Source organism: Mytilus edulis, chromosome 8, assembly GCF_963676685.1.
Source record: "Mytilus edulis chromosome 8, xbMytEdul2.2, whole genome shotgun sequence".
Lineage (NCBI taxonomy): Eukaryota > Metazoa > Mollusca > Bivalvia > Mytilida > Mytilidae > Mytilus > Mytilus edulis.
The window spans coordinates 77,187,446-77,214,200 of record NC_092351.1 but is presented as its reverse complement, the minus strand read 5'-3'; the positions used below and the strand labels follow the sequence as shown (position 1 = coordinate 77,214,200).

Genomic DNA, 26,755 nt, shown 5'->3' with positions numbered 1-26,755 from the left:
ATAAGCCAAGGTTGTTTATAATTATTAGGATTTTAAATAGCATGAAACATAACCAGTGCTTAACAATTGTAAAGTATTGTGTAACTTATATTCAGAACTGTTAACGTTGGATTATGTTGCTTGATGAATTTGGTGATTAGATTTTGTCAGTTGTCATGGTTGTTGTAGGATTTTTCTTGGATTTCAGTATTTCTGTTATTCTACTTTTTTTGTTATGTATAACAGCACTTACAAAAAGATTTTAATCATTTTAATTAGCCAAACATCATGTAGTCGCCAGAAATATGGTCATTGTATCAAAGCACATGTGAATGGTTCCAGTATGAAAAGAAGATAATTACACTTTTGCGAGATATGAACAAAGAAATGTTTAGCAACATTTTGAAAGCATATATTTCATGCTATTTTCATTGCATGAAGTTTTAGAAGAACAATAATGTATACAAAATCATACATGTACATGTATTATTGGGGAAAAAAATTAAAAGCAAAGGAAGGGTGCTTTGGCTGTTGTCTTTCATCCTAAGGTCATGGTCAAATGGTGAGTACCCTGATTTAACATAAGTGAATTTCTTTGTTAGTGTGAGTAACCCTGCAAAGACGCCATTGGCATTGCAACAATTAACAAAAGTATATTTCAGGTGTAAGTAGGATGACAAAAGTATCTCTTATATTTGGAACTTGTAGCTTAACAGTGGAAAAGGTGTTTTCTAGAATTGATGCCACAGTAAACCAATCTTATTTCTCGGATTTAAACAAATGAGTAAAGGTTCTGTGCTACAAGAAAAAAAAGTATCATAAGTATAATGTGTACATACATTTTGAAGTTATTTTGCATTTTTTACAAAAAATATTTACATGGTAATAACATGAATAATGAGAAGTTCTGTTAATATTCACATGCAAATTTCAAAAACGCACACATGACATAGAGGGAATAAAAAGCCATATCTAGTTGTTACAATGGTCAACAAATATGGTCATAATTTAACTTAGGACTCAATAAAAACCAACGCATCCCAGCTGGAGAAAACTCTGCAAATTTTGTTTGTTTTTGGATTTGCAAATTTTAAATTCTTCTTCTTGTCTTTATCATGTTTATGTGTTTACAGATTTTTTTACATCATTTATTAATCTCCCACATTCATGACATTTGAATCAAATGATTGATGATTTGAAACAATCACATGGTCACAGTGTGCCCACATATAACGCATCCAAAGACGATTGTGTACGATTTATTTTAATTCATTCAGAAGTTATATTATAACTTGCTTATTTATAAAAATCTGACATTTTTTTTTTTGATATTGCAATGTATTGTAATGAAAGAAAAAACAGTGTATCGTAATTTTCTGTCGATAAACACATCTACATATTTTGTTCTTGTTATCTACAGAGTTTTATAAAATTCTGTTGAGTGGTTTCAGAGGAGTTGGGATGACTAGAACAGGACTGATGGACAAAGTCAAAAACATTATACCCTACAGAACTTTGATCCATGGGTTATAATTAATGTACATGAAATAAAAATCTCAGACATAAGAGATTTTATTTTACTTACACACAATTTTCCATTAGGATCCCCCATGATGCAAACTGTCACATGTCAGTTCTTACCATGCTGACCAAACCAATCACTCTGTTTTTCTCGATACTGTAACAAAAAAGAAAGATACATGTATAACAAAGGTATATGTTCCATACTCCAAGGTATATCTAAAAGTAAATGTCCATAAAAACTGTCAATACAAAATCCCACTATCATATCACTATTAGGTAAAAATACCATTTTTTTTTTAATCATTGTTAATGTTCCATTTTCTGTTCATCGTTCCAGAGTTTTATTTTTTTTACACTATCTACATGTATAGTATATAAATACAAATGGTGTTGTGATGTAAACAAATGACACCATAATGACATTTATGTGGTGAAAACAGATACTTTTGCAGTATAAGCTATTTATTTGTCTAGCAAATATGAATAATTGCATACAATTCACATTTTGTATCATAATCCTTCATGCTTAACAAATAAATTATATACATGTACATGTAATCTGGCATATTTGACTGTAAACACTGAATTTGACTGAGAATGTGTATGTATGCATTGAAAGAAGTGAGCTCCTTCTTCATGTGTTCATCAGAAAAACCAGATGCTCCGCAGGGCGTAGCTTTATACGACCGCAGAGGTTGAACCCTGAACGGTTGGGGCAAGTATGGACACAACATTCAAGCTGGATTCAGCTCTAAATTTGGGTTGTGATTAAATAGTTGACACATCATAGGTTTCTGACACAGAATGAATGTGTTCTAATGAACTTAAAATTTTTGTTTTCTCTTAGAGCAATTCACTATGCTGTTGAATATTAAACCTCTCAAAAAAATGTTTGAAGAAATTTTCTTTTTTATTTATGAAATTTCAAATGAGAAAAATTGAACCCAATTTTTTTAATCACATCCCCCTTTCCCTTATTCCAAAACTAATCTCAATTAAAATTTCTAATGGAGTTTGCAACAATAACTACTCATTTAAATACATCATAAAATATTAAGATGTAAAAAAAACTGCTTGTTATCACTGAATGGTAAAGATTATTTTAATTTATCAGTTGGTAGTAAAAAGTGAATATACATTGTATATTGTATATAACAAAGATTTAAGTTGATTCTGGACAAAGAAAGATAACTCCAATTAAAAAAAAATCTTGCTATTGCACAATATTTTGCAATTAGATATTTCTTGCTTACTATTCTGGACAAAGAAAGATAACTCTAATTAAAAAAAAAATTGCTATTTCACAATATTGTGCAATTAGATATTTCTTGCCATTGCGCAATACTGTGCAATTGAAAAGACTTGCTATTGCACAATACTTAATATAATAATTTTAGATCCTGATTTGGACCAACTTGAAAACTGGGCCCATAATAAAAAATCTAAGTACATTTTTGGATTCAGCATATCAAAGAACCCCAAGATTTCAATTTTTGTTAAAATCAGACTAAGTTTAATTTTGGACCCTTTGGACTTTAGTGTAGACCAATTTGAAAACAGGACCAAAAATGAAGAATCTACATACACAGTTAGATTTGGTATATCAAAGAACCCCATTTATTCAATTTTTGATGAAATCAAACAAAGTTTAATTTTGGACCCCGATTTGGACCAACTTGAAAACTGGGACTATAATCAAGAATCTAAGTACATTTTTAGATTCAGCATATCAAAGAACCTAACTGATTCATTTTTTGTCAAAATCAAACTAAGTTTAATTTTGGACCCTTTGGACCTTAATGTAGACCAATTTGAAAACGGGACCAAAAGTTAAGAATCTACATACACAGTCATGACAGTTAGATTCGGCATATCAAAGAACCCCAATTATTCAATTTGGATAAAATCAAACAAAGTTTAATTTTGGACCCTTTGGGCCCCTTATTCTGTTGGGACCAAAACTCCCAAAATCAATACCAACCTTCCTTTTATGGTCATAAACCTTGTGTTTAAATTTCATAGATTTCTATTTACTTATACTAACGTTATGGTGCGAAAACCAAGAAAAATGCTTATTTGGGTCCCTTTTTGGCCCCTAATTCCTAAACTGTTGGGACCTTAACTCCCAAAATCAATACCAACCTTCCTTTTGTAGTCATTAACATTGTGTTTAAATTTCATTGATTTCTATTTACTTAAACTAAAGTTATTGTGCGAAAACCAAGAATAATGCTTATTTGGGCCCTTTTTTGGCCCCTAATTCCTAAACTGTTGAAACCAAAACTCCTAAAATCAATCCCAACCGTTCTTTTGTGGTCATAAACCTTGTGTCAAAATTTCATAGATTTCTATTAACTTAAACTAAAGTTATAGTGCGAAAACCAAGAAAATGCTTATTTGGGCCCTTTTTGGCCCCTAATTCCTAAAATGTTGGGACCAAAACTCCCAAAATCAATACCAACCTTCCTTTTGTGGTCATAAACCTTGTGTTAAAATTTCATAGATTTCCATTCACTTTTACTAAAGTTAGAGTGCAAAAACTAAAAGTATTCGGACGACGACGACGATCCCCTAAGGAGTTATTGCCCTTCATAGTCAATTTTTAACAATTTTCTTAAAATTTGAAGATTTTCAATAACATTTTCCACAGAAAGTACTGTTATAGATAGAGATAATTGTAAGCAGCAAGAATGTTTAGTAAAGTAAGATCTACAAACACATCACCATCACCAAAACACAATTTTGTCATGAATCCATCTGTGTCCATTGTTTAATATTCACATAGACCAAGGTGAGCGACACAGGCTCTTTAGAGCCTCTAGTTCTATAGTACACTGCAAATGTGTATGAATTACAATAAATGAGTATTCATTATGATATAGCTACCCAACAACATAACATAGAACTTACCTGTATATGAATTTTAATAACAGCTTTTCCTATTAATGTTGCACCAAAAAATGTCCAAAATGAAATGAGAAAATGACCACATGTTATTCCTGCCAAATCAAACAGAGGGTTTGGTATCTGTAAAAAAAAGTAAAATTTATAATCAAAACAATCAAAATTGAATTTAAACAAATTCAGAGGCAATCCAGTTTCACAATGAAGTAAGCTTAAATAAAATCTATGCTTTTTCAATGTTTAAAAGATTACAATACCAATTTCTAAAATTAGCCTATATCTAATATTTTATCAATAGATATGTACCAACATCTGAGCATCTGCAACTCATATATTTAACTGACAGACTTCTTATACAGATTTAAAAATAGAATTAAAGAACAAAGAGGCACAGATTAAAATAAAGCATGTTTTTTTGTCTGATAATGGACAAATTGACCATGTTTATAGAAAAAATGTTTTGTCGTTTGGAAAAGTTTTTCCAGAAGTGATGTTTTTAAGATTAATACCTGCATACTGTAAACCAACTTATTTTCGCGGATACTTTATTTCGCGTTTATCTCCAGCTAGTCTACTTCACGGCGATTTAATTTCGCGATTTTTTAGTTAACTTGATATAGTTTAATAAGGAAAGATCCAAGTTATACATATTCGCGACGATTTAATTTCGCGTTATTTTTCTTCCCCCAAGAGTCGCGAAAATTAATCAGTTGCGAAATTAAGTTGGTTTACAGTATTCAGAATTTCAGACACAAATTAAAAGTACCATTTATTAAGATTAAACCTTACATAGAAACCCCAGTAATGTTTATCTAGCTTAGTACTTACCGATTGATTGATTGATTGTTGGTTGCTTAACGTCCAGTGGCAATTATTTCATGCATATTCAGGACGAGAACAAGTTCACAATAAATACAATAGGTAGGTCTTGTCACAATAGAGGCCATCTGGGATGATGGTCGGGGAAATTTGGACTGCCACTGGAAAATGAGGGTTTATTGGATAGGGAAAGAAATTTTGCCTTGCAACAGGCCACCTACGGACCCCTCAAAGAGTTGTTGCAAGGGTTCTTTACGTGCAAAGAGCGTGGCACTCTCTCTACACGAGACATCGGATTTAACGTCCCCATTCTGACCGGACGTGACTGCGAACTTGATACATCCCGCACAGCCAAACGGACACCCCACTTCAGCAAGCGTTTTACTGCCAGTCGAGAGAAGACCAAGTGACCATATTCTATTTCCCAGTCACCCTTGGGGTCAGTACTTACCGATGCACAGGCTAATATACCAAAGAATCCAACTTTCTGTACAAGGTTATGTACAGCTAATTTAGATTTTTCCATAAATCCCTGAAAATAAAAAATAAAACAATAGACAAGAATATATTAATCAAAGCACCAAAGGCGCTGTAGGCAGTTAAGTTAAAAAAAAAAAGCAGAGGCAAACTTGGCAGAAGTTTATATAATAAGACAAATATTGTCGCTTCAAATTGTTTTTTGAAGATTTTTTTAAAAAGAACAAACATTAAACAATCATATATTGTACATTTATGTTCATTTAATGAATTAATCATTGAGGCAAATAATTCATATTTTGTCAAAGTTTTTAAAAGCAACACATATATATATATATATATATCAAGTATATTTTTTTCATGGTCATGAGTCTGCAGTGGTACAAGTTTGCAATGATTGCAGTTCGTTAACGTTAGTATTGGTTGACTGTTAGAAGTTCAAATTGACTTTAGTACGAGCTTGTAAAAGTATGAATAGACTTGCTTCCCTAGAATTTGTATGTGTTCAACAGTACACTTAGTTATCAAACAGGAATGGGTAGGGTGACCCTAAGGACTCTCCCTTTATTTCATTTGATCAGTTCTCATACATGAATATATATGGTTTAATTTAAAGGTGGGGGTCTCAACTGTTTAAAATTTCTCAATCAGGAGGGGTGGGGTGACTGCAGGGACTCTCCCTATATTTCATTTTATTTAGAGGTTGGGATCCCAACTGTTTCCAAGTTCTTAAACAGGAGGGGTATGGTGACCACAGGGACTTCCCCTATATTTCATTTGATTTGTTATATAGTCCCATACATGAGTATATATGGTTAAGGGGTGAGGATCTCGAATTTTTCCAAGTTCTCAAACAGGAGGGTGTGCAGTGACCATAGGGACCCCCTTATAATTTATTTGATTTGTAATATTATCCCATACATAAATATATATGGTTTAAGATAGTGGATCTCGACCATTATAAATTCTCAAACAGGAAGGGGTAGAGTGGCCCCACGAACTCCATCTATATTTCATTTGATTTGTTATTTTGTCCCATACATGAATATATATGGTTTAGGGGTGGGGATCATGACCGTTACCAAGTTCTCAAACAGGAGGGGTGGGATGACCTCCAGGGAACCCCCTATATTTCATTTGAATAGTTATATTGTCCCATACATGAATAAATATGGTTTAGGGTTGAGGATCTCGAATGTTTCCAAGTTCTCAAACAAGAGGATGAACAGTGACCCTAGGAACCCCCACATTATTCCTTTGATTTGTTATATTGTCCCATACATGAATATATATGGTTTAAAATTGGTGATCTCAACTGTTTCCAAATTCTCTAACCGGAAGGGGGAGAGTGGCCTTACGAACTCCACCTATATTTCATATGATTTGTTATATTGTCCCATACATAAATATATATGTTTAGGGGTGGGGATCTCGACCGTTTCCAAGTTCTCAAATAGGACGGGTGGGGTGATCCCCAGGGACTCCCTCTACATATTTGATTTGATTTATTATTTTGTCCCATACATAAATATATATGGTTTAGGGGTGGGGATCTCGACCGTTTCCAAGTTCTCAAATAGGAGGGGTGGGGTGATCCCCAGGGACTCCCTCTACATATTTCATTTGATTTGTTATATTGTCCACTACATGAAGATATATGGCTTAGGGATAGGGATCTCGACCGTTACCAAGTTATCAAACAGGAGGGATGGGGTGATCCCCAGGGACACCCCCTATATTTCATTTGATTAATTATATATTGTCCCATACATGAATAAATATGGTTTAGGGGTGGGAATCTCGACTGTTTCCAAGTTCTAAAACATGAGGGGGTGGGGTGACCCTGGGGACTTCCCCTATATTTCATTTGATTATTTATTTAGTCTCATACATGAATGTATATGGTCGAGGGTTGGGGATCTCATCCGTTTCAAAGTTATCAAACAGGAGGAGGCAGAGTGGCCCAATGGACTCCACCTATATATACAGTCCGCCAAAAGTTAAGCACCACCGAAATATAATTGGCAATATTTTTTTAACAATTTCGAAAAAAAAATGTATGTTTGGTGTTATGAATTACCCTTAACACACACTAAGAAAATTCATTACGACAAAAAAGATTGAACTCCGATAAAGCAGTCAAGCAACCTTTTATTAAAGGTCATCTTTGAGTTAACAAATACACTGTTTCCCCAGGTGGTCGTATTAGTGTTCGTACATTGGTCCGTCGACTGCATAGAGGCAACCTAAGAGCGAGTCGTGGTGTATAGAGACCTGTAATTACAAGCAGGCACTCTATCATCAGGTTTCAATGGGAAAATGACGTTCTATGCTTGAAAATAGGAAGCTGACAAAACACTCATTGGTCAGATGGGAATCAGTATCTTTTACTGTCAGTAGACCCCATAATACGAATTTCGCTGGAAAACAAAACGGCCGATGACCAAGACAATGTTTGCACAAGGACTGCATTCAGTGCTGGTGTTGTTCCAGTACAGGATTGCTTCTTATACCGTTATAAGCTGGGTATGCATATTCTGATGGGTAACATAAACGGACAGACATACAGAGATTTGATGCCTTAACACATTTAAGTCCCTTGTTTTAATAATCCCCCACTTGCGTCAACATTGTCAAGACCCTTGTACATGGACGACAACGCTAGACCACACAGGGCACGGATTTTAACCGAGTCCAAAGAGCAACAAGCCATTTACACTATGTTTTAACCTTGCATGTCTCAATACAAAAACCCTACCAAACATGTATGAGGTGCCATTGGCGGAAATCTCAATCGCAGAGATCCACCTTCACAATATTTTGTCGATTTTAAAGTGGCATTTGTTGTTTAATGCAACAGATTCGTTAACTAAAGTTTTGAAGGCTTGTACCGAGAATGATACGTCGTGTTATGAAATTGTACCGGAAGAGAGGTTGTTACACATGCTATTGACTCAAATATTGACATTAAATTTACCAAACATACCAAAGATTATGTGTAGAAAATTTTATTGGTATTAGGTAATCAATTGTTGTAAAAAAATAAAATCACAGTGAAACTTAAATTCTGTTTCTGAATTGTGTAATTAACACTACTTATATGAACGAAAAACCTACATGCATAGAACCTTCATAAGTGACCAAAATTATATTTGTGGTTTGTTTATGGTATACATTAGCAAAATTGCTATATGATTGTTTTCTTTTTTTCGAGGAATCATTGATTTTTTATATTTGAAAAAAATTCGATGCAATAAAAATAGGTGGTGCTTAACTTTTGGCGGACTGTATATAATAAGATTTGCTTACATTCAGGTATCATATATATAGTTGCACTATTTGTGCCTGTCCCAAGTCAGGAGCCTGTAATTCAGTGGTTGTCGTTTGTTTATGTGTTACATATTTGTTTCATAGTTATTTTTTTTATATAAATAAGGCTATTAGTTTTCTCGTTTGAATTGTTTCACATTTTCTTATCGGGGCCTTTTATAGCTGACTATGTGGTAATGGTATGGGCTTTGCTCATTGTTGAAGGCAGTACGATGACCTATAGTTGTTAATGTCTGTGTCATTTTGGTATCTTGTGGACAGTTGTCTCATTGGCAATCATACATGTACATCTTTATTTTATATAAGAAACTTCCATCTATTTTAACTGACCCATCAAAATTGAGAAGAAAAAAATACCCCTTGAAATTGCAGTAATATGTTTAACTTTAAAAGCATCTAACATGCATTACCAACATTTATCACTGATAAAGAAAATTTATACTGTTACCAGGAACATATATATTGTTAGATAAACTGTTCCCAGCTGTCACATTGTATTGGATTTTGACATTAAAATTTGTGTACAAAATGTTTTCTCCTTTTGCTTTCTTTTACATATATCTTTTGGTTTTCAATTTTAGTGTTTATATTTATTTACCATGCATAGATGTATTTTGCCACCTGTCTGGATTTTTTTTAAATGATAGCCAAACCCGGGATTACCATTATCCGCTTCCGGAATCGGATCCGATATTGTAATTGTCTTCCCCGGCCGCCATTTTATTTTCAATGTTGTTTTTGACAGATGGAGTGAGATACGATTTTACTCGGATTTACACATTATTTGTCGGCGATTTTCTGTATAAATCTAGCGGTTGAACTAATTGAACATCGCTGTCATGGATAGTAATGATGAAAATAAGTTTGAGATCGTTTATTAGAAAACTTTGGTAAAAATGTTTGGAAAGTTAATTTTTTATTTTCTTTCAAGGTCCGTCGGGCATGTCGGGCGTAGCAAGTAACCAAGTAGAAAGTCCGACTGCAAAAATGGAAGGTCGCAGACCTCGGACCACCGCTTATTTGAACCCCTGCGTCCAAACTGAAAAGATACGAAATTTCGTATTCTAATTCAAAATTGCCGCCAACAGCGTGATCAGTCGAACTTATTTTAATAGACTGCTGACGTAAATGACTACGTATTGATGACAAACAATATTCCTACGACTTTTGCAATTTCGGAAATCTAAACTACTTATCTTTAGAGATTTTCGGCGATTAAATATTTCATACATTTGTTCTTTGACATCTTAGCCAAGAGATCAGGGGAAAATAAAATACATAAGGATTCCTAATGTGCTCTACTTCCTATGTGCAACTTCAAAACTTTTGGGAAAATCGACGATCATTTAAGGTTTTTTTGATCATATTTTTTGTAATCCAGAATGAAAAGTATGAAAAAAATGTCCAATAAGTTATAAATAACATAATATCCAGCTAGATAATAACAATGGCACGTATTTCAGCATTTATTGGGTAGAACACAAATCCAGGGTGCTCGCATAAGGCAGCTTAACTGCCTAAAAATTCTTTTCCAATTATCATGCTTGAGATAACAGAAATTTCAAATCCTTCTTGTTTGTTTACTATTTAAATGCATTTGGACACATTTAATTCTACTTTTTAACCATTGTTAACTCTAGATCTACTTGAAATATGAACTGATTTAAAATAATGGATAAATTTTTTGTTGCTAATTTGCTTCTAGCTATATTTTCCTCGTTTTAGGTCATATGCTCTTATTTTTTTTTTATAAGTTTTGGATTTTCAAATATTTCCACCTAAAGCATTGCTGAAGAGTCATTTCTTGTCAAAATGCACATCTGGTGCAGAAAAATTGGTACCTTTAATGTTATTAATTACAGTAATAACTAACAAACACAGTGAACAAAGCTAACAAAGTCATACCCTCTAAGCACTGTAAAAAGTGTGACAAATCAAGCCAACATAACAAAGAAGCAAAGTCGTGTGTTTTGTTAAGACGTAGCATATGGTTATTTATGTGCTCAATATCATTATGCAAGAAAAATTCTTTAATTTTTTTAAATGAAATCCATTTCAATGCTGGTTCAGAAACAAGATGCCTAAAAACTTCTGAAGATATAGCAGTCCAAATATGAGACATGAGAATGAACAGACAAACAGACCAACAAGTTAAACATACAATTACTATATACAGCTCCCTTAAAAAGGGAGGTATAATACCTACACTGTTAGTGAATTTTAAAATGGATATCCCCAAAACCATAAATAATATTATCTTCACTCGGACAGTAAGAACAAGATAACGTTTCTTTGTTTACACCGTCAAGTAGTGTTCAACAACTGTATCTATATAGATTCCTACACTGCATCAAGTGTATTACGATATTTCTCCACTCGAGACAGTTAAATTTTATTATTTAAAGCACGAGGCTTAAAATTTAACTGTCTCAAGTGGAGAAATATCGTAATACACGAGTTATAGTGTCGGAATCTGTTTCTCTAATGATTTTTATCCTTCTTTTTCAAAGATTTTCAGAAACTTGTGTTCTTTATATGCGACGTCATCAGGCATTGCCGCCTTTTTTCATGGCGTCACCATAGGACAATTCAGAAGAAAAAAAAACATTTAGATGTCATAATCAAATTTCGACTGATCATTTGCCGAGAACAGATTTTTCACTAGTGAGGAGAAATATTTTTCTCACACCGGTCAGGAAATGTGAAAATAGCACAAAAATTAGAGAAAGTATCATCAATGTCTGTGCATAGATGTTAAAGAGGAGTTACACTTACAAGAGACAATTACCATAAAAAGCTCAGTATGATAAGTCCCCATTCCCTTTTTGCAACAGGAATTCAGAAAAACCTTTTTGTCACTCAGTGAAATTCTTCAACTTTCAAGATCATGGTCGTTTAAAATGTTTATAGTTCAAAATGTTGAAAAGGATTCTAGAACACTGTTATGACTGTACAGATGCTAAATAAACACAAAATAAAAAAATAAAAAATATTGGAAAGTTTTTGTGTAAATTATAAACAATTTCATTGTAAGTATGTAAAACATGTAGAAATCCGATCCATAATAAATATTGGGGAAAAAATACAACTTGATATTAGGTGTTAGCTTTTAGTAAATTACTGTTCAATTTATTCATGGCTTGAACGTGTGATGACCGTAGCCAAATTATCCGCCAGCAGCTGTCTGAAACACCAAATCCAATAAATAACTTCTTACGTAAAAATGTAGTTTATACATCATTATGCAATGCTATGAATAGAAGTAAGAAATGTCTAATGAATTATATTACATTTTGATATTTATTAGTAAATATTTTTAATTGAATATTAGTATGGAACAGATAATCATTAAAGAATTTGAAAAGAAATAAAGGTGCCCTCTACTCTTTCAGAACATTTCGCAAAGTAAGCAAACATCACAAAATTCTTGCCTTAAGTACTTAAAAATTTGCACTGCTGCCCAGCAATTTGAGATTTGCAGTAAGACTATTGATTTTGCAAGCCCGAGTACGGTGCCACATATTGTAATATTGAAGTAGGTTCAATTATCTCCCCTATCATAATACGACCAAGATTATATTCCTTCATGTACATTGTCAGGTAGAGTTCTACAACTGTGTAAAGTGACCAACAGACAGATAGGTAGTCTGATTCCTAGATTTAAACCTCAAAAGCTTAGGTTGTTGGAAGGGGAGTTTAAAAAAGATAGAATGCCACTTACATTTTAAATCGTGTCAATGGTTTCACAAAAGTTGACACAAAATGCACAAAGGACAAAAGTAAAAATTATAAAATAGACAGAACAAGAATGTGTCCAAAGTACACAGATGCCCCACTCGCACTATCCTTTTCCATGTTCGATGGACTGTGAAATTGGGTAATAATCTAATTTGGCATTAAAATTAGAAAGATTATATCATAAGCAACAAGTGTACTAAGTTTCAAGTTGATTGGACTTCAGCTTCATCAAAAACTACCTTGACCAAAAACTTTAACCTGAATGGATGCACAGACGAACGGACAGACAAACGGAGCCACAGACCAGAAAACATAATGCCCCTCTACTATCGTAGGTGGGGCATAAAAAACAGAGTGATTACTAGAAGGCACCCACAAAAACATGAAAGGCCAAAAATAACAGTACACACTCTCACTCGGACCATAACCTGTGAGACTTACTAATTCTTCAGGATGCTCTTTTGTCTCATGAATGAGTTCTTCTATTTCTTCAAACTCATCGTCATCAAGATCTGCCCCTGACAGCCTGGCTGCCCTTGCCATAAAATAGGGCGGCAATTCTCCAAGTGCTGTCCCAGCACCCTGAAACATAAAGATATATTTTTTTAATCTCTCACTCTATAATATAAATTATCCAATAATTAGTACTTCTTGTATGGTGTGGTATAAAAAATATTCTTGCATTTTTGTGCCTGTCCCAAGTCAGGAGCCTCTGGCCTGTGTTAGTCTTGTATGATTTTTAATTTTAGTTCATTTATATATTTCGGGTTTAACATCCATTATCACTGAGCTAGTACACATTTTTGTTTAGAGGCCAGCTAAAGCATGCCATGGGTGCGGGATTTTTCTCTTTGTGTTGATGACCCATTGGTGGTCTTTGGTGAATATTGCTCTCAGGTTGGGTTGTTTTCTCTTTAACACATTCCCTATATCCATTCTCAATTTTATCTAAATATATATATGATGAGTTTATTTATTTGCTATGATAGTTTCTGTATCATTTTGGTTTCTTGAGGAGAGTAGTCTTATTGTCAATCATACCACATCTTCTTTTTTATAATAAATATTTAAGAAACTATATGTCATACAACTAATAGGGAAAGAAACACAAGCAAATTAAAGAAAAATGCTATTTCAACATAAGAAATTTATTAAAAAAAATCCAGAAAATTATAAAATTCAGAATTGATTCCTATCATTCACAAAATAAAACAATTCAAACAGGAAAATTAATCTTCAAAATATTACTGAACACAAAACTTTGTTTTTGATGAAGTAGAAAGTATCAAATGAAAAATAACTTTCCAACTACTTAAAGATACTGTTTATATTGGAAGGTTAAAAATTTAGGAAGATTAACACAATCATACTATTCCGTGAAATTTAAGAGTAAGCAAGTCTTTCAGAAACTTTAAATCAAAATTTTATAAAGCATTCACTAAATCCATTGATACATGTATCTTACTAAATTAAGAAATATGGGAAGTATTAGCAAACAAGAATGTGTCAATGGTACACGGATACCCTATTAACACTATCATTTTCTATGTTCAGTGGACTGTGAAATTGGGGACAGAACTCTAATTTGGCATTAACATAAAAAAAGATCATATCATAGGGAACATGCTATAAGTTTCAAGTTGATTGGACTTCAACTTCATCAAAAACTACCTTGACCATAAACTTTAACCTGAAGCAGGATAGACAGACAAATAAACGACGCACAGACCTAAAAAGGTACTGCCCCTAGGTGGGGTATAAAAATTTTAAACACAACATTTTTAAATTAAAGAACCTTAGTGAGCGCGCTCACATACCCCACATTGTCATTGGAGAAATAAAATAAGTATGAGAAAAAAAAATTGTATAAAAAAAAAATTGAATCATAATTTCCTGTCGATATACACATCTACATAGTATGTCCTTATTATCTGAAAAGGTTTCATGAAATTCTGTTGTGTGGTTTGAGAGGAGTTGCGATGACAAAAGGTTGCAGTAGTATATTGGGCAAATAAGTTCAAAGGGGCGTAACTCCTGGGAAAAAAATTGAATCGTAATTTCCTGTTGATATGCACATCTAAGTAGTATGTCCTTATTATCTGAAAAGGTTTCATGAAATTCTGTTGTGCGGTTTCAGAGGAGTTGAGATGACAAACTGTTGCAGTAGTACATTAAAGTAAATAAGTTCAAAGGGGCGTAACTCCTGGGAAAAAAAATGAATCGTAATTTCCTGCCGATATGCACATCTAAGTAGTATGTCCTTATTATCTGAAAAGGTTTCATGAAATTCTGTTGTGTGGTTTGAGAGGAGTTGCGATGACAAGGCTTGCAGTAGTATATTGATCAAATAATTTCAAAGGGGCGTAACTCCTGGAAAAAAAATTGAATCGTAATTTCCTGTCGATATGCACATCTACGTAGTATGTCCTTATTATCTACAAAGTTTCATGAAATTTTGTTGTGTGGTTTCAGAGGAGTTGAGATGACAAACTGTTGCAGTAGTACATTAAAGTAAATAAGTTCAAAGGAGCGTAACTCCTGAAAAAAAAATGAATCGTAATTTCCTGTCGATATGCACAACTACATAGTATGTCCTTATTATCTAAAAAGGTTTCGTGAAATTCTGTTGTGTGGTTTGAGAGGAGTTGCGATGACAAACTGTTGCAGTGGTACATTAAAGTAAATAAGTTCAAAGGGGCATAACTCCTAGAAAAAAAATTGAATCGCAATTTCCCGTCGATATGCACAACTACATAGTATGTCCTTATTATCTGAAAAGGTTTCATGAAATTCTGTTGTGTGGTTTGAGAGGAGTTGCGATGACAAAAGCTTGCAGTAGTATATTGATCAAATAATTTCAAAGGGGCGTAACTTCGTTGCGTGGGGTATAATAAACTTTATACATACTCTGTTGGATATGGTGGTTCTGGAAAGTTTGTAGATTTACATTCATAAGCTGCTAACGTTACTGCTGCAATATGTGGTCCCTGAAATAATACAAATTAAAGAACCTTAGTGAGCACGCTCACATACCCCAAGTCCCCACATTGTCATTGGAGAAATTAAATAAGTACAAGAAAAAAAAATGGTATAAGAAAAAATATTGAATAATAATTTCCTGTCAATATACACATCTACATAGTATGTCCTTATTATCTACAAAATTCCATGAAATTCTGTTGTGTGTTTTCAGAGGAGTTGATATGACAAACTGTTGCAGAAGTACATTGAAGCAAATAAGTTCAAAGGGGCGTAACTCCTAGAAATAAAATTGAATCGTAATTTCCCGTCGATATGCACAACTACATAGTATGTCCTTATTATCTGAAAAGGTTTCATGAAATTCTGTTGTGTAGTTTCAGAGGAGTTGCGATGACAAACTGTTGCAGTAGTACATTAAAGTAAATAAGTTCAAAGGGGCGTAACTCCTAGAAAAAAAATTGAATCGCAATTTCCCGTCGATATGCACAACTACATAGTATGTCCTTATTATCTGAAAAGGTTTCGTGAAATTCTGTTGTGTGGTTTGAGAGGAGTTGCGATGACAAACTGTTGTAGTAGTACATTAAAGTAAATAAGTTCAAAGGGGCGTAATTCCTAGAAAAAAAATTAAATCGCAATTTCCTGTCGATATGCACAACTACATAGTATGTCCTTATTATCTGAAAAGGTTTCGTGAAATTCTGTTGTGTGGTTTGAGAGGAGTTGCGATGACAAGAAACAGGACTGACGGACGGACTGACGGACGGACTGACGGAAGGACGGGTCAAAAACATTATACCCTCCGCAACTTCGTTGCGTGGGGTATAATAACATTTAACATGGGATATTGTGTATATGGAGTTGTAGAGGATGGCATCTAAATTCCTGTAAAAATAAACTCTGAATCTAGAATTTCTGAAAAACACAAGGTAATCTTTTTAACAGACTTAGAGATAAGACAAAATATACAAGTTTACAAAACACAACAGAACTGCATGTAATCCTGGTCAATCACAAGATACTCAAAAAATGTTTGTAATCATGTGTTTCATGACAGACTAATGTTAATACACCTAGATAAAGTGCTCACCAGATATAATAGAAATGTATGTAATCCTGTCCCCAGACCTACAGATGATAGTACACCAAGATATACTCACCAGATATAATAGAAATGTATGTAATCCTGTCCCCAGACCTACAGATGATAGTACACCAAGATATACTCACCAGATATAATAGAAATGTATGTAATCCTGTCCCCAGACCTACAGATGATAGTACACCAAGATATACTCACCAGATATAATAGAAATGTATGTAATCCTGTCCCCAGACCTACAGATGATAGTACACCAAGATATACTCACCAGATATAATAGAAATGTATGTAATCCTGTCCCCAGACCTACAGATGATAGTACACCAAGATATACTCACCAGATATAATAGAAATGTATGTAATCCTGTCCCCAGACCTACAGATGATAGTACACCAAGACCTAACCAATATGCACACCATAATACATATTTCTCTATTTTTGCAACATACTGAAAAATGAGGACATAATATCATGGGTTATAAATTCTTATTGATTTCTTCTTAATAAATCTAATATTTCTTTTAACCCTTTCACCGATTGCTGCCCAGACAGAAGCTACCGTAGATAATCGCCTATAAGTCGATCCGACTATAAGTCGGATACCCTTTTCAGCTCCAAATTCTGAGGATTTAGTCTTGACCCTCGTATAAATAGGACAAAATTTGGACATTTTTGTTTGCAGCTGACAGTTACTGAACGTCGGTAAAACCAATGCAAATCCAGGAATTATATTCATTTTCTGCATGAATGTTTGTTTGGTTTGAATTTAGTTGATGTTGATTATGATAATTTATAAAGCTGTTTAATAATAAAGATGTATTTATTCCTGTTGTTTTGTTCACTGTTTGATTACAGATTAGCCATGTGTTGTTTACGTAATGCATCAATGATTTTGTAGGGTATGACTAACAACCTATTGTTTGAAAAAGCGAACATAAACCAATATGAACCTGAAAAAATTTAAAGTCAATCAATATTTTCACAGCACACATAACTCAGCGTTAAAGGAGCATGTACACTTCATAATTCTCATTATATTGTGATGATTTATAAAGGATTAAAAAAATTAAGTGAAGCTAATCAACTTTATATTAAAATAACTCCCAACTCATTAGTGTCATCTGTTCACATATCACTGATGTTTTTCACACCTTTAGTGAATACAACTCTTTGTCTCTTAATTAAAGGTTATCAATGGATTATATTGGCTTGCCAATCAATTTTGTAATCTTTGTGTTTACCTCACTGTGGTTTACCTGAGACCTTTTAATGAATAATATTTTGATCTTGGGAATGAATCTTAAAATTATTTTTGATTATTGTATGATTTATAAGTATTGAATTGATATCATGATATCACAATAATGACACAATAACTCCGCTGAATACATCCTTTTACATAGTTGGTACATTAGTATCTCGTTTTCATTTTTGGTTCTTGGCTTTTTCTTTTGGGTTTATGCACAAACCATTTGACCATGAAAATCAATACACAAACCGGAAACAGTCGGAGATTCAAAACAAATTGACAGAAAAATGTTAACAGAGAACAAATGAAACACAAAGACAGTATTGTAGTCATTTATTTTTAACAAAAACTTTTAATTTAGGGATTTATGTAGGTTTGGCAATCACCGACGTAGTTTTGACCAGGAAATTCACTCCTGACCACTTTTCTCGAGCTTGGATTTTTCCTCTGGTCGCTGGATCTCTCTTATAAGTCGGTACCCCTCTCTGGATTCTGAATTTTACTCCCAAACTTCCGACTTATAAGCGAGTATCTACGGTACTCTGAGACGATGGCTTCCCTGGCTACTATTGCTCAAGTGGGAGATCTTCATAATAAATGTCAATAAAAACTTGTTTGTAGTTATTTGTGTATTTATTTCATTCACTTACACCATGTTCACAGTTTTATTCATGTTTTGATCATTTTTTCCTCATAAAATATTCAAATTTTCAAATTTTCGGCATTATATCTCGGTGAAATTCTCAAAATTCTGCTATTTGACCCCAAATCGTAATTTTTTAACCCAAAACGGCAAACTTTTGAAAAATTTTATGAGGCTGTACAAATTCCTCACACTGAACGATGTCCATCCCAAGTGTTTTGTACATAAAACGACATTTTATGTCAAACCAGGTGCTCCGCAGGGCGCAGCTTTATACAACCGCAGAGGTCGAACCCTGAACAGTTGGGGCAAGTATGGACAAAACATTCAAGCGTGATACAGCTCTGAATTTGGATTGTGATCAAATTTTTTACATTATATGTTTTTTTTTTTACACAAAACAAATGTCAAGATTTTACAAATCAATTAAAGATTTCTTCAAACTTTTTAAATCTAAAATTAAATAGTTGACACAGCATAGGTTTCTGACACAGAATGAATGTGGTCTAATGAACTTAAAAGTTTTTTTTTGCCTTTGAGCAATTCACTATGCTGTTGAATATTAATCCTCTCAAAAAAATGTTTGAAGAAATTTTCTTTTTATTTATGAAATCTGAAATGAGAAAAATTTAAACCCCCCCCCCTTTTTTTCACATCCCCGTTTCCCTTTTTCCAAAACTGATATCAATTCAAATTTCTAATGGAGTTTGCAACAATAACTACTCTTTTAAATACATCATAAGATATTAAAATGTAAAATAAAGTGCTTGTTATCACTGAATGGTAAAGATTGGTTGGTAGTAAAAGTGAATATACATTGTTTATTGTATAAAACAATAAAAAAAACTTCATCAGCAACATTTTATATTGGCAAATTTCCAATGAAGTTATTTACATAAAGTTATTGGCAAATAAAAATAGAAAATGACATCATAGTCATGTCTGGCAAATGTCCAACATACATTATCTAAAAACATTTTAGATAAGATAAGGAAAAAAAGCTTCATCAGCAACATTTTATATTGGCAAATTTCCAATGAAGTTATTTACATAAAGTTATTGGCAAATAAAAATAGAAAATGACATCATAGTCAAGTCTGGTAAATTTCCAACATATATTATCAACTACTATTCTATACAAAGAAAGATAACTCCAATTGAAAATTAATTGCTATTGCACAATATTGTGCAATTAGATATTTCTTGCTATTGTGCAATACTGTGCAATTGAAAATTTCTTGCTATTGCACAATACTTGATATGGAATCCTGATTTAGACCAACTTGAAAACTGGGCCCATAATCAAAAATCAAAGTACATATTTAGATAAAGCATATCAAATAAGCCCAAGAATTTAATTTTTGTTAAAATCAAACTTAGTTTAATTTTGGACCCTTTGGACGTTAATGTAAACCAATTTGAAAACGGACCAAAAATTAAGAATCTACATACACAGTTAGATTTGGCATATCAAAGAACCCCAATTATTCAATTTTTGATGAAATCAAACAAAGTTTAATTTTGGACCCCGATTTGGACCAACTTGAAAACTGGGCCAATAATAAAAAATCTAAGTACATTTTTAGATTCAGCATATCAAAGAACCCCAAGGATTCAATTTTTGTTAAAATCAAACTAAGTTTAATTTTGGATCCTTTGGACCTTAATGTAGACCAATTTGAAAACGGGACCAAAAATTAAGAATCTACATACACAGTTAGATTCGTCATATCAAAGAACCCCAATTATTCAATTTTTGATAAAATCAAACAAAGTTTAAATCTGGACCCTTTGGGCCCTTTATTCCTAAACTGTTGGGACCAAAACTCCCAAAATCAATACCAACCTTCCTTTTACGGTCATAAACCTTGTGTTTAAATTTCATAAATTTCTATTTACTTATACTAAAGTTATGGTGCGAAAACCAAAAAAAATGCTTATTTGGGTCCCTTTTTGGCCCCTAATTCCTAAACTGTTGGGACCTAAACTCCCAAAATCAATACCAACCTTCCTTTTGTGGTCATAAACATTGTGTTTAAATTTCATTGATTTCTATTTACTTAAACTAAAGTTATTGTGCGAAAACCAAGAATAATGCTTATTTGGGCCCTTTTTTGGCCCCTAATTCCTAAACTGTTGGAACCAAAACTCCCAAAATCAATCCCAACCTTTCTTTTGTGGTCATAAACCTTATGTCAAAATTTCATAGATTTCTATTTACTTAAACTAAAGTTATAGTGCGAAAACCAAGAAAATGCTTATTTGGGCCCTTTTTGGCCCCTAATACCTAAAATGTTGGGACTAAAACTCCCAAAATCAATCCCAACCTTCCTTTTGTAGTCATAAACCTTGTGTTAAAATTTCATAGATTTCTATTCACTTTTACTAAAGTTAGAGTGCGAAAACTAAAAGTATTCGGACGACGACGACGCCAACGTGATAGCAATATACGACGAAAATTTTTTCAAATTTTGCGGTCGTATAAAAATGTAATATTTAAAAACTAAATAAAAAAATTGTATAAATTAAAAACAAAGAAAAATTGTAAAAATTGAAAATATGAAAACATATGACCAAAAACAACTTTGAATAAGAAATATTTTGTTAATTTATATTTTGACAAAAATTATCAACATAAATTTATTAAAAAACATTTACCAGGCATGCGCCGGAAAGTAAACATCAGTACGTTGATGGTTTTCTGTAACAAAAGAAGAGAAGAAGAAATCCAACCCCCATAATAGATCATGAATTTATACATTTTTAGAATTATTTATATTTATTTTATCAAATATTATAGGATGCCGAATTGACTTTAAATAGGTGCTGATTTGACTAGTTCCGATTTAACAAGGTGCCGATTTGAACAGGTGCCGATTTGACTTGAAGTTGTACCCATTATAAATTGCCTTCCGACAGAATTTCGGCTGTAAAATCTCGTCTCTGTCCACATTTCAATCCTAACCTTTTGAAATGTGATGTAACATCCCCCTGGCAATCAAATAACTCTACTAAATGTGTGCCATGAAGATGTAAACATAAAACATAAATTGATAATGTTACAGACAGCATCCATGTTGTATACAGCGCCATCTATAAATAGTTCTAAAGGGAGATAAGGTAAACTTCTTCTTCTTCTTCCAAATTTTCACATCCTTTGTAGGACAACCACACCGTTACGGCGTGTAGAACAAAACCCACCACCATGAATGTAGGAATATAATATGTACACTATATATTGAATAATGATATCCTCCACTAATATATACAGAATCACTTTCTAGTTGCACAGAACGGGCAGATTTAATACTGCTGTTCCTCAATCCCAATCTTAACCAGCGCATACCAAATTTAAAGCACAGAGAACTTGAGAAAATACGTCGAGGAAAACGCACCAGAGAGGAAAACTGCACATTGGGACAATTCGTGCCAACAGGCCATAAGATTGAGGATTGAGGACGTATAGAAGAGGGACGAAAGATACCAAAGGGACAGTCTAACTCATAAATCTAAAACAAACTGACAACGCCATGGCTAAAAATGAAAAATATTAACAGACAAACAAAAGTATACATGACACAACATAGAAAACTAAAGAAAAAACAACACGAACCCCACCAAAAACTAGGGGTGATCTCAGGTGCTCCGGAAGGGTAAGCAGCCGGATCCTGCTCCACATTTGGCACCCGTCGTGTTGCGTATGAGATAACAAATCCAGTAAATAGTCTAATTCGGTAGGTCACATAGCTTGTAGTATGCATTCTTAGTTGCGTTAAAAATTGTTAGGCTAGTTACCGGACATATATACAGGGGGGATTACAGTGGCGGATCCAGAACTTTTCATAAGGGGGCCCGTTGACTGACCTAAGGGGGCTCCAGTCATGCGTCAGTGATTCCTTATATAAGCAACCAATTTTTCCCACACAAAAGGCGGGCGGGCCCCCAGGCCCCCCTGGATCCGCCTATGGGTTATATATGTTTACGTAGTAAAATAGTAAAAGATAAATGTTGTAAAATAAATTACTTCACTCACATTCACACGGGTAAAAAGAATAACAAGCTTGCAGCATTTAAATCTAAAAATAGTTCGCTTTTCACAATATAGACTAAGGATCTAAAAGCTAAAACACTTTGTCTTCTTTTCATCAGAGACTCTGTTTTCATTAACTAAAATCGAATAAAACGTTCATAGTGTCTACATACTTAATCCACGCATAGAATTTGTCGTTTTACATCATAACATCTAATAAAAAGGTTTTTAAGATTTCATCGTATCTATATATTAGCACTTTGTGTGACGTTTACGATCTAGGCACGCACTGTATATGTAAAGCCAATTGTCATGTCTTTATTTACTTAGATCTAAAACTTAAAAACTTGTCTTCGTCTCAACTCGGCCGATTCCGTACCCTCATCTAGGAAGGAGCTAGAGTATCGGATTCTACCGAGGATTGTCGAATGCAAACCACCCTTCAGCTAATCAGAAAATGTTTCACGACTATTTTTCTGACTTACAGTGGTTTTTTTTTTGTTTTTTTTTATAACCTTCTTCAGTTCAAATAATGATAACCTAGAATTTATTGTCGTTCTTTGCAAATCAAAGAACTGTGTTTTGTTTTTTTACAATTTTGGTATGGATACATACAGGATCATAAACTGATAAAGGGGGGGAATAGGACCTTTATCGGGACTCCGGGAATGGGTGTTTTTAAACTCGGGATTTCGGGATTGACCCTTTCGGGATCCGGGAATCCTTTTTTTCGGATTTCGGGATGTCGGGATTTGCTTTATTTAAATTCGGGACCTCGGGATTTTTTTCAAGTCCGGGATTTCGGGATTAAGACCCCTCCTATCCCCCCTCATAAAGGGAAACTGATAATTTTTTGTATGATATGTGCTCTTGTTTTTCAGCGATGATCCTTTTGTGCTGGGTTTTATACTGAATAAAATTAGTTAGTTAGTTTCTGTACTTTTTTTATTAAATGGCTATCCGCAATATGTTTAATAAGATCATTTAGTCTGAGTTGTTTGATTGAGTATCGAGAAAGAAAAAAAAATCTGATGTATGCAGCATAAACACGAAAATTTTGATAACTACATGGCAGAGGGAGGGGCAGGACTTTTTCGGGACGTCGGGATCGGGTGTTTTTAAGCTCGGGCCTGATTTCGGGATTGACCCTTTCGGGATCCAAGATTTATTTTTTCTAATTTCGGGATGTCGGGAATTAAATTTCTTTAAATTCGGGACCTCGATTATTTAGATATAGAGGTTTTTTTTTTTTTTTTTTTTTTTTTCTTTTTTTTTTTATTATTAAAGACAGTTTTTGTACTAGTGTAAATTCATTTACCTGAATGGTCTCAAATATTAGATAGTATCAGATAGTAGAGAAACAACAGTCATATCACATCCCATATATATGATAATAAGAGATGTTTCTGGAATTACGTATATCAAAATATTTAAGTTTAGTGCTTTTCGGTAAAATCCTATTTATTACAGAAATGCAATCTAAAACAAAAACCAAAGGCATCTTTTTTAAATAACAAGATACCCAAGTCGGAAGAATTAATATTTTAATTAATGATTAAAAAAAGGAAGCTGAAAGTATCTATTTAAGGTCTTTCATAACAGCGGTATTTGTTAAAGGGACTGAAACGATTAGACGCGTGCTCAAAATCAGCATGCATGATGAGTTGGTTACCGTTATGTGGTTAAAAGCTTGATAAGTGAAATGACAACTTTATTGCACCTACGCCTACGCAGGTCAATTCAGTTCAATGATGCACCGTCTAATAGTTCTCGCACTTATATCATTAGCAACGCCAAAGTAAATACATCATTTGAGTGAAACATTTATATGCAACAGTTTTATCAAACGGTGCGAAAAGATGCAATTTAGTATTATGATTTGTATTTTTATATGTTGAATTTATATGTAGTAGTTTTAGACAAAACCGATTAATAATCTGATTGAAAAAAATACCATTTACCTGAATGGTCTCAAATATTAGATAGTATCAGATAGTAGAGAAACAACAGTCATATCACATCCCATATATATGATAATAAGAGATGTTTCTGGAATTACGTATATCAAAATATTTAAGTTTAGTGCTTTTCGGTAAAATCCTATTTATTACAGAAATGCAATCTAAAACAAAGACCAAAGGCATCTTTTTAAATAACAAGATACCCAAGTCGGAAGAATTAATATTTTAATTAATGATTAAAAAAAGGAAGCTGAAAGTATCTATTAAAGGTCTTTCATAACAGCGGTATTTGTTAAAGGGACTGAAACGATTAGACGCGTGCTCAAAATCAGCATGCATGATGAGTTGGTTACCGTTATGTGGTTAAAAGCTTGATAAGTGAAATGACAACTTTATTGCACCTACGCCTACGCAGGTCAATTCAGTTCAATGATGCACCGTCTAATAGTTCTCGCACTTATATCATTAGCAACGCCAAAGTAAATACATCAATTGAGTGAAACATTTATATGCAACAGTTTTATCAAAAGGCGCGAAAAGATGTAATTTAGTATTATGATTTGTATTTTTTTTAAAACTTTACATCAGTAGGATACAGTCCTGCATGATCTAAGCCGTGGAGATTTTTTTCTCAGTTATAAAAAGGCAAAATAAAGCTATTAATCTGTTATGGCATGCAGATAATAACATGCTAAAACAACAAGTTCTAAGGTTTTTGGATTTTCTAATAACCACTCAAAGATAGAAAAATATAGTACATGTTCTAGAAATGGGACAACTTTGACAGATTATCTATACACATACATTTAATGCATTAAAAAGAATGAAGGAAATTGAAAAGAAACTTCAGTTTTACATATAATATTACGTTTACATGCATTTAATAATCTAACCATACTCATTTTTTTCTAATAACCTATAATGAGACTTAATTAATTAATTAACTTAATTAATTTTTGTTGTTTTGTTTTTTTCAATGTAATAATGTCAAACTGTAACCAACACAAGAATGACGTTAAGATTTATACCGAAAACATGAATTTGGATGGTTTCGTTTTCCTGCGTTATGATATAATAGACCAAACATCAAAAACAATGTATGGATATAAGTTGTTTGCTTCACGTCCAATGGACAATATTTCATGATATTCAGGACGATACTAATTAACAAAAACACTCAGTTGTATTAGCATTAGCAAAACTCATATCCGTGATTCAAGATTCAAGATTCAAAGTTTTATTTAGAGTCGATATTCAATAAACTACATAACACAAGCTCTAGACTTAATAACAAAATACAATACACACATACACAATACAATACACACATACAAAAGTCATGAAAAACAACACAATTTTAAACATATAATGCATAGTAAGATACCATAAATGACATATATAAGTTAAAAGCATATAGTACACTTAAAACATAGCACAAGTTAATAATAAGATTGCACAAATCATATAGTCACACAAAAAATAAAAGCAAAATAAAACAGGCATAAACACTATATGCATGCACTCCACTGGCATGAGCTATATTATGAATATTATATGAATGCATGGTCGACTTTGAAACTTTTGCTTATATATTATATATACTTTCTATGTTGAAGTTTGTGATGGAATGTCTGTCAATCAAAGATGGACCCATATAAAGCTGCTCAGTCTTAATATTTGGTATGCAGGTGTAATAATATTAGAACATCTCATTTCTTTGCCGCATAGTACATGGCCCAGCAGGGGCGGATCCAACCATTTTAAAAAGGGGGGTTCCTAACCCAGGACAAAGGGAGGGGGGTCCTAACCCAGGACAAAAGGGGGGGTTCCAATTACATGTCCCCATTCAAATGCATTGATCGTCCAAAAAAAAGGGGGGTTCCAACCCCCCGGATCCGCGCCTGCCCAGTCGCCACAGTCCGCATAATGGACTGTTCACCGACTGGAACTTTTCTTCTATGGTACTGGCACGATTTAATTTATGATTATCATGATTATAGGTCCCTTATATTAATG

General features: G+C 33.3%; 1 protein-coding gene across 1 annotated transcript; it reads right to left on the bottom strand.

Annotated features, from left to right (window-relative positions):
* Positions 1–878: 878 nt before the first annotated feature.
* LOC139484364 (vacuole membrane protein 1-like) lies at positions 879–22,631 on the bottom strand. Its single transcript, XM_071268101.1, has 8 exons — positions 22,613–22,631; positions 21,714–21,739; positions 17,194–17,304; positions 15,675–15,758; positions 13,213–13,353; positions 5,678–5,758; positions 4,414–4,530; positions 879–1,657 (listed from the first exon to the last, which is right to left on the bottom strand). Exons 1-8 carry the CDS (start codon positions 22,629–22,631, stop codon positions 1,610–1,612), a joined length of 627 nt encoding a protein of 208 aa, XP_071124202.1. The 3' UTR covers positions 879–1,609.
* Between the last annotated feature and the right edge of the window lie 4,124 nt (positions 22,632–26,755).